This window comes from Lutjanus erythropterus, chromosome 14, assembly GCF_056507025.1.
Source record: "Lutjanus erythropterus isolate fLutEry1 chromosome 14, fLutEry1.hap2, whole genome shotgun sequence".
Lineage (NCBI taxonomy): Eukaryota > Metazoa > Chordata > Actinopteri > Lutjaniformes > Lutjanidae > Lutjanus > Lutjanus erythropterus.
In genome coordinates this window covers 26388076-26407805 of record NC_139330.1, presented here as the reverse complement: position 1 = coordinate 26407805, position 19730 = coordinate 26388076, and the positions used below count along the sequence as shown (strand labels likewise).

General features: G+C 39.9%; 2 protein-coding genes across 3 annotated transcripts in view; one reads left to right on the top strand and one right to left on the bottom strand.

The window, feature by feature from the left end:
• Positions 1-1168: 1168 nt before the first annotated feature.
• Positions 1169-5257, bottom strand: cnrip1b (cannabinoid receptor interacting protein 1b). The gene is made up of 3 exons (XM_084735962.1): positions 4855-5257; positions 3332-3476; positions 1169-1544 (listed from the first exon to the last, which is right to left on the bottom strand). Exons 1-3 carry the CDS (start codon positions 5031-5033, stop codon positions 1380-1382), a joined length of 489 nt encoding a protein of 162 aa, XP_084592088.1. The 5' UTR covers positions 5034-5257; the 3' UTR covers positions 1169-1379.
• A 2041-nt stretch (positions 5258-7298) lies between these two features.
• Positions 7299-19730, top strand: part of kcnq5a (potassium voltage-gated channel, KQT-like subfamily, member 5a) — a 130178-nt gene continuing 117746 nt past the window's right edge. For both annotated transcript variants that reach the window (XM_084736019.1, XM_084736018.1), the window contains exon 1: positions 7299-8526. In XM_084736019.1, coding sequence (XP_084592145.1) covers positions 8147-8526 — 380 coding nt within the window. In that variant the 5' untranslated portion in view covers positions 7299-8146. The remainder of the gene's footprint in view (positions 8527-19730) is intronic.

Sequence of the window (19730 nt, the reverse complement as noted above, 5' to 3'; positions counted from 1 at the left end):
CATTACACTGTGCAGTCAACACTAACTTCATAATATACATCAAATACACATCAAAAACATGTATATTGTGTCAATCATCCAGCAGCACAGCAGCTGCCCACTATATGCTGTATTATGTGTAACTAAATATGACAATAAAGATGACCTTTATGTTATGTTTATAATGTTAAGTAACAGTAGAACCTGGAGATGTCAGGGCAAGTTCTTGTGCAAAGACAGATGGGATAATTTCTGCATGAGGCCGATGAAATCAACATGTCACTGATACAAGAACACTGGAGTTGGTCGGAAATAACAACATTTTGGGAAATGTTAAACAATAGTTTTGAAAGAAGTGACATGACATGACATGACATGACATGACATGACGGATAGTCGTTTTGGAATGAAACTCCTCACATACAGATAAAACTTCAAAGTACACAAAGACAAACATATCTGTACACAAGCACCATTTGTAAAATACACACACACACACACACACACACACACTGTAGCTAAACTCACAGGCACCCCTGAGCTCACACACACGCACACACACAGTACTTTACATACATAAGTATGAACCACTGACATATATAAAGGTGGACAACATGGCAGCTTTCTTAAAATGAACCCAAAACACCTCAGTTGCCCCCTGGTGTATTTCCTAAAGCCCGCCCCCTCCATTTCAGTAGATATGATATGGGGCAAACTAAAACATTAATGTACACGTAAATAAATTTTTCCCTAACATTGTTTCTGTAATTTTTGGTAGCTGTTATCACACTGATATATGTTCAATTGCTCATACTCCAAATGATGTCACCATCGGAAGATGCCAGCGCTCGCATCCAAGGTTACGTCTGGAGTTGCAACGTCCATCTTTAATTATGTCAATGGTATGAACACACTTGAGGGTTACCAGATGCCACAACCGAACCGTATATGAAAAAAATATTTACGCTTTTAAATCTCAGTCTGTCACTGCATAATTAAAACTGATTTAAAGTAGGCTGTTGAGAAGTGCTACATGTTTCACTTTAACCTTAATACACTGCGCCACTTTAATTTTGACACGTTTGTATAATCACCCTAAACACACAAAATCACTGAAAATACTGGCAACGTCACTGCATTTCATATGTTCTGCCATAGGACTGGATTTGGCAGTAATTCTGATGCACTAACCTTTTAGCTTTGTAAATTGCGGCTCAGTGAAAGACTACAATAAAGCCAAAAAGAGGTGAGAGAAGTGGGTTGGCAGTAGATGCAGGAAGACAAATACAGAATTTTAGGATGAGGAAGCAACAGGAAATGTCTTAATTTCATGACAGTTAGCAATGTCACACCTTGTGTTTTTGCAGAGCGCACGCTGAATATTTCAAGCCGCTCCTCCATCAGACGAACATCTCCTTGTTGACCCACATGAGCGTGCGCGTGTCGTTGGGTTTGCACTCGTACTCAATGCTGTTGAAGCTGTTTCCCCACTGGCAGTGGTCCCTCTTGTTGTAGTTGTAGTACTTCACCTGCCACACGGTTTCAAACATCCCCACCTCTGTGAACTGAGGGAGAAACACATCGGCAGATAAACCGTTTCAGCATCTCTGAGTGGCCTGATTTGATGAAGTGATGATGAAAAATACAGAGCGGACAGATGGGAACACACACACAAACACACACGCACTCTTAAGACACTCGCTTAGATAGAGAGACACACTATATCACCATGTGTAAAAAGCGTGTGAAGGTGAAATGAAGAGGAAGGTAGACAGATGGAGACATGCAAACACACACCATAACATCCCAGAGGCCCAGGGGTGTGAACTGGACAGATGGGGAGGACACACACAAACAGTCATGTCAAACCAGATGAAATTCTTGTAACATTATGTTTGGACTTGTCTTTATGCTCTTTTTTCTCCATAGACAATTCAAAAAGAAGCTAAAAATGTTAGTTTTAACTTTTAACACATATTTGTCATTTTACGTCAGCTTTTATTGCCACGTCTGGAACCACGACAGCACAACAGCTGCCTCTTCAAAGCATCTGTGTACTGCTGCTCGCTGAAAAGATTTGCCAACTGAACACAGGACCAATTCTGTGCTTGATGTTTGGACCAAGAGACAATGCAAATCTCATTTTTGTAGATCATGTTTGGGGTCGGACAGTGGTGTGTTTGAGTGGCATGTATGTCATTAAAAGTAATACTTTAATTCACACATGGCAAAACTCATGATTTGTGAAATTATAGACCAAACAATTGATCAACAAAATAATCTGTAAGTATCTTCATTTGAACTGAAACCACAGAAACATAAACACATCTAATGAAGCATTCAGCCTGTAACCTCGGCTTATGATCATAAATGTGGCAGAAGTGAAACACATGGAGACGAAAGTGATCACTCTGATCAAAAGATAAGGTCCATTTGCTCCTACTCAAGATGTAAATCTTTACAAATTGATTAATAAAAACTGATCATTTTAAAAGGCTGAATATTTTTCTGCACACTTAGACAGGAGTGTATTTGTCAGTGACTACTTTCAGCCATGTCACCCAGTGTCATGTTGTTGCTTATTAATGTGTTTTTTTTTTTTTAGTTTTTGGACTATACTCGAGGTAATTTGAGAGAAATAAGCAACATTTGGATTTGGCTTCACAGATAATACCTGTTTGAAGGAGCAATTGATGACTGATTTTGGTCTTTTCATGTTATTTGTCATATTGACATTTATTCATTTGGTAGATGCTTTTGTCCAAGGTGATGTGTTGGAGAACAAATGCCTCAACACTCAGTTCCACGTTCCACCTGCCACAAGTGCCACAAAGCTTGCAGGTGAATGAAGTAATGTGTAAGTGCAAAGAAATGAAGGAATGGGAGCTAGAGAGAGAGAGAGAATGAGAATCACTGTTGCCAGATGTATGATAATTATCATATTTTTACAATTTATGATCAATACTTCCAAAAAAAAAATCAAAACTTGCTTCAGAGCAACCAGTCAAATCAGCACTGCACTGATCAAGCAGCTTGTAGAGCAGTGACGCAGTCTGGGGCTTTTATTTTGATGGGTAAGAACAGAAGGAATGATCGTGTGATAAAAATGTGATCAATTCTGTGTAAAGCATCTTGTTTAGTTAACGGTGCCTCCCTGTAATATGGTGCATGGTGTAATATAGTGTAGTATTCTGGCCCCTTTCCAGATTATTTCTGCATGTATGATAATTAACCAACCAGACGGATACCCAAACAGACTCTCCTCTGATCCTGAAAACTTTTGGATGTTGGACTTTGTCTCTGGATTAGAGTTAGTTTCCTGTCCTGTGTGCAGTGTATCCATTATAAATACCTGTATGCTGATTTGAACTGGTTGCCTCTCTCCACTCTTGGTGTGTGCCACCCCTTCGGTGTCGTACTGGCCGCTGTAGACCACCGCCTGCGGGTCTTTAGACTGCTGCTCCAGAGGGAAGGTCACTCCGCCCACACTCATCGACCTGCAGATATGAGACCACAGATCCATCGACAAACAATATTAAATACGAATGCTCATTTGACAGATCATGCTCAAAGACAGATCAGCAGTGCATGAGCGAAAGAATGTCATCTTAACAATATATCAAATAAAAACAGGATGTATCTGCAACATTGAAAACTATCTAGATGGACAAATAAGACTACAGGCCAGAGGAAAAAATGTGTATTTTTGATATTGGGGGGTAAAATGTTAGCTTCATACTCACTGGTGCATTTTTGTTCCAGCCAGGATTTCATGTTGACAGATCATTTAGTAACATGGTCTACAGCTGTGTTTCATCAGCATGCTCCAAATTCGATACAGCATCTCCTATGCATCATCACATGTGACCTATTTTTACACCCTGGTGTTTGTTCAGGCATTTTTTTCACAGCTTGTAATATTTAGAAATCCAAGACTAATCCCTATTTGGAGATGCGTGTACAACAACGCTCATTGCATAATCATGAAGTGTAGGCAAATCACAAGAGGGCGGAGACACAAAGCCCAAACGTGGAGTCCTAATCTGTGGTGGATTTGACATGCTGCCAGTTGGGGTTTATGCTGCCTTCAAGCACTGCTCGTAAAATTCTAAACTGAACTTGTTGAGCGTTCAAGCACAGGAGTTTCGGTCAAAAAATAACCAAACAAAGCAGTGGAACAATGTTTTTAGTGTGATACTAATATTAAACAACACGTAAGAGGTGTTCCTAAGTTTTGTTGTGTTTTCTCTGCAGCCTGGAAATCACCAAAACCTCCACTTTTCTGCCACTGCATTTTCAGTATAGATTCGTAACGGGCATATTTCGTACTGTACATGAATGAGCATTAAAATCTGCACTTGCCTTCTCCTTCGAGACACCCAGGTCAGCTATTGGTGCATGTGAGGAATGAGCCTTGACTCTTTCATTAACAATCAAGAAATCTAGTCACTGTTTGTGTTATTAAGAGACAAACCTCGAGTGTATGTTTCTGTCATGAAGCAGACAAAAAGCGCTTTGTATACAGTATATTTTACTTGATCAAGGATAAACATTTTACAAAGAAACACAACGAAACTCCCAACATTTTTACGATTCAGGAAAGGTTTAAATGTACCGATTACAAATTACCTTACTACATTACTATAAGACAGCCACCGCCATTATTTGAAGGGCTCCATATGTTCCTCATATTGCCTTTCATTTCGATAGTGAATGAAGTGATCTTTGTGGCATTTTCCAAATATAAATTGAAGGGAAATATTTTCCTGGTCTTGATATTTGTCCTCTAGCATAATAAGATTTCAACATCTAAACTTGGTTTATTGCCAGGTCAGAATTAATCACGCCTGAAATAAAAATCAAAAGGATACCTACGTGGCCTCGACCGCTCCTGGTTTAACGATCACCTCGATCTTGTACTTGGAGCCGGTCAGCAGCTTGATGGTGCGGGTCTGTCCGAACCTGGCGCCGTCGGACTTGAAGTGCACCGCGGTGTTGTTGGGAAGCATCTTCAGTGAAATCCCAATTTTGACGATCTGAGGGACGTCGGCCATGTTTCCATATATCACGCGGATCAGCAGGGATCGCGGGGTGTGTGTGTGGGTGACGGGTCGCAGGTGTCGATCAGTTCACGCAGACGGTGAAATGCCGTGCGGAGAAGCCCATAGCAGAGCGCACAGCGCAGGGAATTGCGCCGCGCTGCGCTCTGTAATCCCGTCCAACCTGCAGCACAGGCCTAATCCCAACCAATGCTCTCCCTGAAAATCTCTCACTCACCCTCTGTCCAACTGTCCCCACCCACCCTCTCTCCCTGCTGTCTTCCTCTTGACTCAATTTCAGTGGATTGGTAAACATGGTGTCGCTGTCCTCGGTGCTTAAATCCTGCCAATTAAGACTCTAGATTATTTTTAATTTATCCTCGAAAGACTGGGATGCATGCAGCAGCACGGCTGGGATGGTAATAAGAAGAGCGCAAAGAAGCATCACCACTTAAATAAAAAATAAAAAAATAAATAAATATATCTTTTTTATTTAGTGGATGCAGTCAGGTCATTGGGATAAAAGGTAAAATGGGACAAATACGCTTTTTTTTGTCTTGGTCTATTAGCACCAGTCCTCCTGCATATGTTCTTTATATGAAACAATCTTTTTTGATTGGTCTGGAATGGACAAAGCAAACGTTTACTTCTACAGTAAAACATGTGGCATGTAGATTTTGTCTTTTGGATTAAGAGAGACGGGTGGAAACAGCAGACAAAAGTTGGTGGTGCCCTCATGGGTGACCCTCCAGCTGAGAAAACGTGATGAAGATGAAGTGCCATTTAGGCTGCCCTACATGCTGGAAAATTATTTGTCCTGTATAGATATTAGTATTAGTTTTTAGTTTTTCTTTGTCCTTTTCTGATGAATTCATAAACATAGGGTCTGTATTACCAATAGTTTATGGAATACATAAACATAAACCATTATCTCTCTATCAATATATTGTTGTTTTATAATGTGACCACTTGATGGCACTGTTTCCCTGTTTGTATATCAGTTCAGCAATAAAGTTATAGAAAAAAATGTGACCGTGTGTGACTGATACAAAATAAGATTGCCATACAATAGGCAACAAGTGGATGCATTTCAGACAAATATGAAGACACAAATGTGCAGAGACCATTTATTTTATGAAACCAAATAAAATATAATCTGAGCTCCATTAGTATTAGAAATGTATCAGTTCTGTTCAGCAGAAAGTCCCATAAGAATCATATGGATTCAGTGCATGACAGGATACAATTTACTAAACAATCCTACAATCCTACATGTCATATATGTACCACTGTAGATGGATATTTTTTTTTTAACTTAACCCACGAGTAACAGTACAGTAAAAGAAAGAAAGAAGGAAAGAAAGAAAGAACAGCATGGTTAGGAGTAAACAAACAATATAAGTGGAAATAACTCTGAATACTATAGAAAAGTCCTACAGGCCAGTGTATAGAGTAGTATGAGAACATAATCCTCATGCACTAGGCCTATTTAATAAATAATATCTATTACGAAATTAAATCTGAACATAACTTGATAAATCTCGATCAAAACCCCTGTCCTCTTGTTGATTTCTTGTTGATTCGCATGTTTGACCACTAGAGGTCAAGCTTTGACCACAACAGGAAAAAAACCCAAAACATGTCTTAGTCAAAAAAAAAAAAAAAAAGTTCACTAGACTGTGTTCTTTGTAATGTAGTGCCGTGATGCACGCGATGTCGTCATATTGCTGACATCATCACGAGCTTTGGATGGATGAAATCCAAGTGTGAAAAGTTCAAATCCAACGAAAAGTAAACTTCTCTGAAAAAACTACTTTTAAGTCCAGGGTATGAAACATGAAGAACGGAAATAATATCATTTTTTTAGCATTTCAGTTCTTTAGTGAGTCCATTAGAAGGACTGAACATAATAGCAAAATTACTGAGGCTATTGATCAGTTGTACAGTAAAAGAAATCAATCCAAGAAGTGATAAAAAAAAATACAAGTCACACTTTCAAAACGCACTTTACCAAGAAATACAAGGAAATTAATGCTTATTTATTCACATGTCAATTGGACAGCGGGATGTTTGGTTGGTATTTAATAAAAGGTTGAAAATGCAGGCATAAAAGAAAAGAAAAGAAAAGAAAAGAAGGCTGGTTCTCCATGGGTCACATGGTCGGTCAGTAAGGAGGAGAGTGACGCAGCTGTTAACAGTGTGATCAGAAAGCGTGTTCGGTTCTGGGCGGAGTTAGATTGAGACCGAGCGGACCGTGGCCACCGTCTCCCCAGCTGCTGAAGCTGCTACAACTCATTGTAAAGTCTGATTCTTTGAATATTAGCTCATCTCGAAGCGCTGCTTTTGAGTATTCAACCAACTCAGTGATAAAGCTTAAGTTCAAAAAATTAGGGGAAAACCAGCAACTTCATGTCCAGTTCCCTCTTAAAAACCGACTTAACACGTAAAATTAGATACTTTCTTTCTGTCTAGAAGTGTTTGAAAACAGAATTGTTTGGGTGCAGATTAATGCATCGTATTGGTGTTGATATTTTCTGAAACAAACAAATCTAAACGATCAACCAACGTGATCGTGGTCATCAGGCAGTTTCCTCGCCTGCGTAAAACTTGCGTCATCGGCACATTCGTGTCTTTTCACGTTTCTTTAAATAAATTATATTACTTAAATTGAAAACAATAGACAAACACCACGACTGTCGGGTTCACCCGTTAATCCAGGGATTCTGGTGGGGCAGCCCGTGCTGCGTCCCTCTCTCTGTCCGTGCGTAAAAAGAGAGCCATGCCTTGGGGCAGCGGCACCGGCAGGCTCCACACACACTTTGACAGAAAGAGACAAGACGGCGAGTGAGAGTGAGTTGGAGTGTGTGGGAGGGTGGGAGAGAGCCCTCCCCCCGCCAAATGTCTCGATGGATCCACTCCTTCATAACCCAACTCTTCTCCAGCTTCGCGCAGATGGCCAAAGTGTCCAAACCGGTGTGTGAATCTGCTCAAACAGCCACAGGATGACAAGTTGAGAGCAGATTAGATATTTAACTCTTCACTGACTGCTTTGTTTTATTTAGTGAAAAGTGAAAGTCAAAGTATCCAAACACCCTCTGGTGCAAAGAGCACTTCTTGGCTACATGTGAATGTCTGCCGGTCACCCAGCGCGCTGCGCTGGTGATGCCATGCCGAGAAGTCACACTGGAGACGAGAGTGGCGGGTCAGGGCTCTGGCTGAAGACCTCGACAGGACGCCGGGTGCAGGACTACCCACTCAAAGATGTGGAGTCTGGGCAGAGGACCATGAATAACGCGGCGCGGGTTGGGGACGGTCTCCTGTCTCCCGCCACTGCAGGTGCGGCGGGAGCGGAGAGAAAGCAGGGCGCCCGGCTCAGCCTGCTGGGGAAGCCGCTGACCTACAGCGCGCAGAGCGGCCGCAGGAACGCGCGGTACCGGCGCCTCCAGAATTACCTCTACAACGTGTTGGAGAGACCGAGGGAGTGGGCTTTCGTCTACCACGCCTTTGTGTGAGTACTCATGACTTTTGGCCATTATAGAGACACTTAAAATCTTTGTTTTCTGTTCATTCCTGTCAATGGAAAAACACCTTCCCCACCTTTTTAAGGCTGAAGTGAAAGGACAAGTATTAAGAATAATGAATATTTGATTTTAGCGAGAATGAAGTGAAAACCTGCCAATGGTTTTTGATAAAATAACAGAATTTAGTTGTTGTTCAGCTGGAGATGACCAGCTGGGGTCATGGCGCAAACACACACATCATGGTATCAAACTGTTGCAAGTTGTGTGAGCTTGTGATGCATGTTATTATTATTATTTTTTTTTTTAATCATTATTCTCACCTGCATCTACAAACACAGGATCATGATGCACAGATATATGGAAACATAAACACAGTTTCTCTATGTGCATAACTTTTATGATGTTGGTGGTCAAATATGTTCTGGCTGTCAGCATCATTGACTGGATTTCATTCACCTGTTGATTGATTTATCACTGCATCAGTGTTATAACCTGACTGATCTATTGGTCAACTAATATTATTGGCCTGATGTTGGCCTATCACAGCTATATCAGTCTATATCGGTATTGACATATATGTTCTTAGCTTTATGGGCACCATTTTATGTTTCTTTGATCCCTTTTCTCAACTCAAGTTTAATGCATTCATATATTTTGCTCTATTTGCGTTGTTTATTTGTAATTATTAAAAAATACCACTGAGAGCTTACTGTTTGAGTGCTCTGATATGATTTTGGACAATAAGGTTTATGAAAAAATATCCTCCATTACATATCTTTGTGACAAGTCTTAACTGCCTTTCAAGAATCTTTGCACAAAATGATTTTATGTATAAATTCTATATTCTATATAAAGAATATCAGCTGATATATTGATATCAGAATCTTTTTACTCTCTAATTAATAATTAATCTAAATAAAAAAGGTATCAGCTCCAAAAATCCATTATTGGTCGTGCCCTAATTATTATGTGCCAGGTTTTACAGTTTTTTTTTCTGAAAGTGATCACCTGTCGCTCCAGACACACAGCGCCTGAAACAGTTAGAATTTAATGACTTTAAAGATGGATACAGGTGTGTGTGTGTGTGCAGGTATTTTGAAATTTACAATACACACCCATGTATTATTAGTCATCTAACTGCAAAAGGTGCACATGGAATCAATAAATCAGACAGGCTTCTATATCAGACCCAATCTCTTCCTAATCTCTACGTAACACTGGAAGCTCCAACAGATTTGGGGCTCTTAGAGAATGTCAGCAAGCTGTCAGCTGAAAAGGGTGAATGTAACATTAACTGCTACTCCCGTGCTGACGCTAAGTCTTCCATCACTGCTCTGGAAACAGAGTGTCTGGGAAAAGTCCTGGAGGGACTCTTTTTAAGGCTGACATATTTCAGTTCTTAAGTTGAAACAGCCTTCAGTGGACCACAGCTTCGGTCTTCTGGTGTGAAATAGTTCCTTCATGGCCAAAATTTCTGATTTTAATTCAGCTTTTTTGAAAAAAACAACAACATCCAGTTTCCTCTGTCTTCATGCAGTTTCAATTAAGCAATTTGCAGATTATTGCTAACATTCAGGCTGAGTTTCCCTGCTTTATGTCTGTCTAAACTAATAGGATTTGTTGTTGTTGTGCTGCTTGTGTTGCAAGCATGCTTGTCAACTTGACACACACTTATTAAGCTGTATTTATCCACAACAGTTATTATCTTGTGGTCATAGTTGCTTGATCATTGGTATAAACTGTTTAATCTCCAAGATCCTTTAATGCTTTTCATATTTTGCAGTGCTGTTTCTGTGGCGCGCATCCAAGAGCTCACCTGTCAGTCAAGCAGTGTTTGGGTTTGTGGCGCTCTTTTCTGTGTACGCTCAGGCGCGAAAGCAGTCGATTTTCATGTTTGGATCTTTTTCTGTTTATTTGAAACACCTGGCATAGCAAAACACATCATATCCTGTGTGACTGAGGATATTTCAGAGGAAAAAGCTATCTGACTCAGTGTTTGGTGATTTTGCAGACTATTACACAGGGAGTTGGTGTTTCATGGAAGGGCAGGCTCCACATGGACACAGCTGTGGTTATTTCAACAGAGCACTCACTTTGTTTCTTTTCTCACTGTCTACATATCTATCCGTGCATGTACTGTATGCATATAACATATGCATGTGCGCCAGCTTGCCCGCTGGCTGCAGCATGGTTGGAGTGATGAAACACCACATCCCCTCCTGTTCCAGCAGCCTTGTTGGACGAGGAGTGCTGTGAGAAGGAGGAAGTGGAGCTGTCAGAGGAGGGACTGTGAAGCCGGATGTTGACGTTTTATTTGCTCAGGCGGGACAGCTGAGGTCGCAGAGGTTAAGTTGTTACATCTGCTCAGTCTTAAATGAACCGTTTAAGAGAGATAAAGAAAAACCTCAGTGAGATTTGTAAAATAATCTCACTTTGAGGGAAAAGTGTGTCTGTTTTTTTTAGAAAAATCCATTGTAAGGATTCGGACAGAAATCATACATGTGCATTTCCTGCACACTGTAAAACTGAGTAAGTCAACAATAAGGTTCAGCGGAAAAAAAGGGAAAACATTTTTAAGTTAGCAGAACATAAGTTTTTACAACTTATTTCACTACTCTTTATTAAGTTAGCCGTACTCAAAAAAATGAGGCAATCTGTTACCACACTTTTTTTTAGCTCATAAACTCAAAAGTTGGAGGTTATCAAAGCGTGAATATTTGGAGTTGTAACATGTCTCTCTGATTGCAGTTAGATTAAAATGATTAATTACAGCAACTCAAGTAATTTTAGTAAATGCAACTCAAGATTTTCATTCCCCCCCTCTCATTGCAGTAAGTTATTAGAGCTAAAAGACGTAAAGTAAAGTTCATATTAGTCAGAAATTATGAGTTTGAGTCTGGCACTCAACATTTTTAAGTTAGTGGAACTCAAATTTTCACAACTTATTGCAATGAATTAATTTAAGCGGTTTTGCAGTGATGGATGTATTTCAGTGCAGTTTAATGTACACATATTTTACATGATTACTCAGCAAATACCCAGACAGCCTGTGTGTAGACAATATACTTAGTGATTTTGATAGTAGTTGTGATGCTCCCTGTTTACAAGTTAATCATTTAGATATCCCAGATTCAGAGTCAGTACTAATAAATGCAACACCAGAATGAGATTGTTCTCCCAAGCAGCAGTGAATGCAGGCTCCGAGGTTTAGTCTTTTGTTTTCAGCACCACATTAGAACAATCAATCATTTTAACCATACAAGTTTTTTTCCCCTGATTTCCTCACATAATCTCTTGCTGCCTTAATTACCTAAAAATTGACTTGATGTAAAGACAGCAAGCGTAAAGACAGTGGAGACACCTTAGAATATTTTCAACAGTCGCAGTGAACGTACGGCATCTTAATCAGAAGAGTTAAGACACTTTTGTTGCAGCCATCTTGGTCTAGACTTGGTGATTTACAGATAACGGAGGTATTTTTATATGAGCGCAGATTGCCTCGCTGATCACAGAAAAGTATGTTGAACTTACATTTGCATACTTTCCAGCGATTTTCCAATTGTTCTTGCACTTGTGCACTCAGAGATTTCACAATTTTATGTGCGTTTGTGTCATGTCATGTCATTATGCCAAAAACAATCTGCAAAAGTAGACAGCAAACAGTATTTGGCCAAGGTCCTATTCCAGGGTCTAAATGGACTGCTGTAATAGTGTCCAAGTGCTCTACTTTAGTGATCATTTACATTTTTATCTTGTAGAAAGATAATTGGCTTCAATTAAAAACAATGGGGGTCAGAGCCACTTTGTTTTAAGACCAAAACTGATTTGTCAAAAGGTCCTGTATGCTGAAATGAGTCTGTGGGTTTTAATGTTTGCAATGGATAATGTAAAAGAAAGTTGTGTGACCGTCTATTAAGTAATTTTTGACCACTTACAGCAGGAAAGAACAAGCTACTGCAACAGCATATACATTCATTTACCAGCACTACTGTTTTATGGCATATAAGAAAACAAACAATTTCTTTCTTATCCAATGGAAGCAAAGCAATTTGGGCATCTCAATGGAATCTGCCAAGTCAACACAAGTGTAAATCTGCTTGTATGAGGTCATGTACTGGGAGCAGCTGCCAAAAAGTTATTTTTATGAATGGTTTTGGTTTTGGGAGATATTTAGATCTGACAGCGTGAACAAGTGTTTTAGTCAAGGCCAACTGAAAAAAGATCAATTCAAGAAAGGTGAGAGCGCATCGAGATCGAGACAAGACCGAGACTCTGAGGGGTTGAGACCAAGCCAGAACCAAGGCAGGGAAAGATTGAGTCAAGACCAAGGGCTCTCACATCTCTAGCTCTCTCAACCCAAGTGAGGGAGCGGTACTGATATTAGCAAATATTGTTTTAACAAATCTATCCATATTAGCATCCAGAGATGTCTACCAGTATAATGATGTCAACAGTAAAACATGATGGACAATAATGTCGTTGATTAGCCAGCTAACTATGATGAGGAAGCTAAGCTAAGAAAATATGACAAGAAAACACTGTCTGCCATAAAGTTGGGAAAAACACAATTCAGAAGTCAAAAACACTCGTGCATGCTTTGAAAGATGGTCAATCTTAATGAAAGGTTTACTGTACATGATTTGTAATAAGAGGGAATGTGAAGAATCGAAACTAACAATAACAACAAGATTGTTGCAATTAACAATAACAACACGACTGAAAGAAACACACTAACAGAAGCCCGCAGAAAATAAATACAAACGTAACTGAACATCTTGAGTTCATGTAACTGGGCAGGTTTAGAAAGAAAATAATAAATGAGACATTAACAGTAACAAACAAACAAAAAAAATCAAATTAGAAATGAGTCAAGTTATCGGTAGCGTTTGAAGCAGGAAGTTTTGCATCCTGTCACAGCAATTATGTTAACAAATTAAGATAATACACAGGAAATTTAATGACATCCCCACATCTGTGGTCTTAACTGATCTTGATTGTGGTTGCTTATGAAATGAAAATATCATTTTGTATATAAATATGTCTATTACCAGCTGTAAGGTGCTGGAAAACCTTGAAAATGAACTTCAAAAATGCTTCAAAAGTGCTTCAAATCAACTGTATGAACCCTGAAATTGTGATTTTATTCAAGATGTACAAATCTGATTTGGAGCTCAGAGCAGAAACAGTCTCGGGGACCCCCTGTGATTACTTGCATCAGCCTAAAGGGGGCCCAGACCGCAGGCTGGGAACCAACGCTCCATCTGATTCTTGATTCTGTCCAAGAATTTGTTGATTTTTTAATTGCCAGTCATTTCTGATGCCAGTGAGCTTATAGATCTTTTCTCATTTCTGGAATTTGTCGCAAGTCATTAAGTAGTTGCTGATTGCTGTCGCGGGAAGAAACCTTTGAAACATTCTGGCAACTCGTATATGAAAATAAAGTCACTGATCTTAATAGATTCAGCTGAATTCTTTCAATAATTTTCATACATGGTTGTAGTACAACTTTGAAGTTTAGATTTAATTGGGACATAGTTAGTCACACCTCTTGTGCCATAACTTTTAATGTGGATAGTTTTAATCCATCTCGACTGCAAACGAAAGCTTGTCAGTGAAAGCTGAGCCCCTTTGCAATGTCTCCACAGTGATTAAACCCTATAATGTGATGTTAGCTGCTTCAGTGATCATAGCACTGCAGACCTCATGTTGTGCATTGATTTGCTGTTATTTCAGTGTGTTAGGTGACATTTAAGACAATGGATTTCTTTAGTGGTCAGTCCCCATCAGTCACTGCTGTGAGAGTTAATGGTAGGTGGCAGGGAGTGGTTAACACACATGTACACACGCTTGCACAGTTGCTTACATACTTGCACATATAGATCTGTTTGCAGATAAAAAGGCATAAATAAATACAGGAACATGAAAAAGACACAAACAGATTCATTAGGCACAGGCACGTGCGGATTTACACACACACTCACAAATGACATAAGCTGATACACTGACAGATACAGGCTATACAGCTATATACACTTTAACCAGAAGCACACACACCCATCTCATATATCAACAAAATACACACTGTGTGCAAATGTACGCGCTTGGCTACACATGTGCTGCTGCACATAAACACATTCACACGTGGTAGGAGATGAACACACAAACAAAAGAAAGTACATGATTTATAAAAGAAAAGTTTCCTTTGATCGTTTAATTAATACGCTGTCATGTTGGAACAGATGCTGCTGTGTGTGTTTGTGTGTGTCCGGATCCATGCTGTGAAAGCGTGTCAGAAAACAGCTTGATAGTGCGTGTGTGTGTGTATATATTTGAAATCTATGTACACTGCTCTGTATGCTCTCTATAGGAGTCCCTGATGTGCTGCTGATGTCTGCTGATGGGCTGCAGTATGAATCAAGACACTGATAAGCATCTGGGCTTGCCTCTTGCCAAATAGTGCTCTGAAACACTGCTGGCATTAAGATTCAATCTCTTAATGAGATGGCGTGTGTTGGGCTAATCACATTTGCTGAAATGGGTTCCAGCCACAGTCTGCATTATGTGCTATACTCAGAAGATGATTCCTTTCCGCGCGTTTTTGTGTGCACGTGAGAGAAATGTTTCACCCAATTTTTAATCTGTTTGTTCAACTTTTCTGCATTTAGCACAAGTGTGAAGATTATCTATGCACCTTGTTCATGCGTTGATGTAGTTTATGTGTCTGCGTATCTGCTTTTTTGTGTCTGAGAATGAGTTACAGAAATCTGCGCGAGCGTGTGAGAGGGAGGGATTGATTCGGTCGCATGGTTCGAGTGCGTCAGCCATTGATCTCAAGGCCGTTCTGGTCTATCGACAGGTAGCACAGCAAGCCAGCCAGATGATTTACCACAAGGCGGTTACACACTTTGTTGCAATGATCAACCTCAGTCCAGTTTTATCCTTTAACCACACAGACTGGTGCAGAGTCTGTGATGCATTAACTGTCAGCTGCAGTTGGCTCTTTGAAGGGAATGACACTTTAGTTCTATCTGAACAACCACGTAGTGTTCACATTGGAGGATTCAGTATTGCAGGACAGACTGTCCTCACTAAATGCTTTAAATGACCTATGTTTAGTTTTCCTGACAAGTGTCCTCTTGTGCTTGTGTGAATAATAAACTGTTCTCTCTCAGTAGCAAAGGGTGAAGGAGCCTGACAGCGCTGTGGCACCACAAACCTCTGAGGCCCGAGGGTTGGCTGGGAAAGCAGCAGCAGCTTCCAGCCAAATGATGATAAAATGAAGGTGGCTGTTACATTTCAGACACAAAATAATGATTTACTATTGAGTCACTGGTGAATTTGAACATTTATCTGTCAGCGGCTGGTAGATGTTCACATTTTAGAAAGTTAATTTCCCACCCCAGGGTGAATGATTGAATGTACAAAGTATCTGACCTTGGTAGTGGAGAGTGCAGTTTGCATTTTGTCTCCCGCAAACAACATTTTTTGAACCCCATCTTTCCATCACAATAACCATAACTAAACTAGACTATAAACGCTGAGGTTGCATTTCAGAAAATGCCTGTATCAGTCATGTTTTAAATGGTCAACGGTGTCATTAGAAGATACCAACAAACACTTAAGTTTGCTTAAAATGTATAACATTTCCACATTAAAATGTCTCAAAACACCAGACATACTGTACGTTATACATTTTGTTGACTTTTGGACTTGCATTATCCCAGATGTTTCCAACAATCTTCAAATGTAGAGAACTCAATAATTTATTCAAGGTAATGTCGCGTTTCTTGCTAGCCATTGCAAGCTAGTTGCTAGTTGCATTAACTACCAGGAAAACACAGGATACGTCAGAGGAGGAAGTTGGTGGACGTGACTAAACATTAGCTTTGGTGGTTGTTCAAAAGTGACGAACTCCCATGACTCCATCTTTTGTTATTCTTTCAATGTGATGGAGCCTCCCAGCAGCAGAATTTACATGTCATGCTTTAAATAAGGTTACTTAAGAATGAATGTTATTTTGTAGTGTAAGGAATCGCAGTTTGAGATCCAGCTATTACATTGCAGTTACATTACGAGTGTTGCCAACTTTTTTCAATAGAGAGTAACCAAGGTCTGCTTGAAAAGTCGCTATATGACATCACATGCATTTGGATGCTGGAGTGAGGGGGTGTGCAAATAAAACAGAGGTGCCAATGTCATATAAAGGCTGTCTTTTATCATGAAGGCTAATGTTACTCTACAATTCTTTGGTTTATCAGTGGAGTGTATGAACTACACTGCAGACTGGAGTGCCTGTTAACAGTGACAGACAGACAAATGGCATTATATATGGTCGTTCCCTGTATGAAATGTCCTCATTGCGCTGCATAAACTATTCCTGGGCCACAAATCCCACCTGTGTCAAAGTGCTGTCTCTCCCCTTCATCTCTATGCAGTTCTTATAGTTGATTGTTACTGACTGTGTCCCTGCTGTGGCTGTTTTGACATACAGTGGCCTATGTTGGTGTTCATGTTTGCTGTCTGGCAAATGCTCTCAAATTGCTGCCTATTGTTGCTAATAATAGAGCTGCCCCTTAGTAGTCGACTAAACTATTCTTCAGCGAGGAGAGTCTTAGTCAGCCACATTTTTAAAAATGTATTTAAACAATTGAATTTATATCAGAAATGTGGGACGACTAGTTGGCTGTCTGATTTAACTAATGACTACTGGTTGGAAAAGACCTCAGGAAAAATCTTTAGTTTAGTTTAGTTAGTCTCCATCTGTGGTGAAGACTGAACAGTTTTTCATTTATTCACTTCATAAAAAAGGGGTGTGAATACTTTTTTCAGTAATAACTAATGTTCGGGACAACTAAATCACTTCCAGCATTTTGGAGGTCAGTATATTTTCCGTCTTACCAGGAGCTGGGAGGGTTTATCTCTTGTGTTGCTAAGTATTTTCAAAGAGGAGTAGCTAAGGTCTGGTCTAAAAGTCACTTTTTGAAATCACACACAGTAATTACATACAGTCAGCTGGCTGCTTATTAAAAAACATTAAAAAATATCTTGTTTTCAGCACACATTAAATACAGAAGATGAAACATGAGGTTGTGGAGAATTTTTTAAAGCCACTGTTGACAGCTGATTCTTTGTCTGATTTACAGGATATTCAGTTGGTTCGCTTTGGCCAAAACCAGATTTTCAGTGTTGTGTTTGGTTTATTTGACATGTTCCAGCCAGGTTTAATCAAACCACTGACAGACTTGTTGTTGCTCTTTTTTGTGGTGTTCCGGCCATATTTCAATTATCCACATACATCCGACTGTCCTTTTTTAAAATATATTTGTTTGTCTCCATTATTATTGCTGCACTACCCATTCAAACCAGCCATAGCAATTTGGCATGTGTTTTTGGTGGTGAGGGGTGTATATCACGTGAAAAGTTTCCGCTGTCTCACGGCAACTTTGTTTTTTTTCATAACCTGAAAACCAGAAAAGGCTGTCTCATGCAGAGATTATTCAAACTGCAGGTGCACTGAGGAAAAAAAGTAAAACGCACTCAGACCTGAAGAACATCAAAGGCGTCCTGAAGAGACTGCACTTTGTTTCCCGAGAACAGGACGACATTTGAGACACCTGAGCACATAAAAGAGTCTCTGTGTTTAGGCTCAGAGTTACTTCCAGGTAAGGAGGAGGATGTTGGCTGGCACTCAATGGAAAATGCTGGAAAATGCTTCGGACCCATTAGATAGGATGAATAGAAGGAGTGATGCATGTGTGTGTATGTGTATAAACACTGTCATCGTGTGTTCCGGTGTTTGCATGAATAGATACAGAGTGGGTACCCTATAAAGGCAGTGTGTGTGTGTGGTTTATCTCTTCACTGCAGAGTGTAAGACAGCACAGAGACACAGTGTAGGTCTGGGTGTCCAGGTCACCAGTTGGCATAATGTCATCCAGGGCAAAACGGAAGGATCGAGGGAGAGGAAGCAAGAGAAGATGAAGACAAGAACAAAACGAATGCTTCAGAAAACAGAGGCAAAATCTTAAGTTTGTTTTTTTAAATGTGTTCTGGAGGAAATGCAATATCCGCTTGTATAATCTGATATGACATGAGGAAGAAGAAGGCCCTAATAATCATCATATCCAGACAGAGATATGCAAAATATGCAAACATGCAATGGTAGACAAACGTATAAGAAGTATAACTTCACTTAGTCAACATCAGAATGTTTGCATATTAAACATTTTTCTCTTCCTCTGATACAACCTCAAAGACCATATTTAGGAGTTAAGACACTAAACCAGCCACAGGCGAAGTCCTCATTTTCTACCGGCAGAGGTAATCCATCAGAGTGGACCTTCAGCTGCGTTATGATTATGTGGCAATGCAATTGAGAGCAAAAACTGTTTTGAAAGGCATTCAAGGACACTGCAATATTCAGTACTTGGGCTGTGACAAGTCTTTGCACTTTTATGATATTAATTTATTTAAATAAAACATTTCTGGACCATCAGAAAATGGTTGAGTTCCAGGGCTGAGACAGCATGTTCTAAATAACACTGATTAAAACTGTGCCACATGACAGAGAAATACAAATTCAAAATAATGAGCCTTTAAAATACAAATTTTTACAGGAGGCACTAAGCTAATCGCCTGATAACAACAATGTTAACAGTGTAACATCACGCAATTCTCATTAAAATTACTGGAATAAATAATTTCCAATTTCCAAAAACAGCAAAAAATAAAAATACCTGTAGACTCACTACGCACTTCACACCTCTTCCGTGACACACCATGTCTCTCAGCCAAGCTGTGCTGCTTTGTCCACAAGTAGAGAGACTGACCTCTGGTGGCACACTCTGCACACTACAATACATCACTTCAATACAGCCTGTCTGTATTAGATTAATTTGTATTTTTGACAGGATTGAAAATCGTACTGTTGATTTTCCAACAGCATAGTGGTGCAGTGGTTAGCACGGCTGCCTCACAGCAAAAAAGTCCTGAGTTGGAATCCCCCAGCTGGCTGGGGCAGGGTCTTTCTGTGCAGAGTTTGCATGGTCTCCTTGTGTCTCTGTGTTCTCTCCGGGTTCTCCAGCTTCCTCCCACAGTCCAACGACATGCATTCTAGGTAAATTGGTGACTCTAAGTTGCCTGTAGGTGTGAATGTGAGTGTGAGTGGTTGTCTGTCTCTATGTGTCAGCCC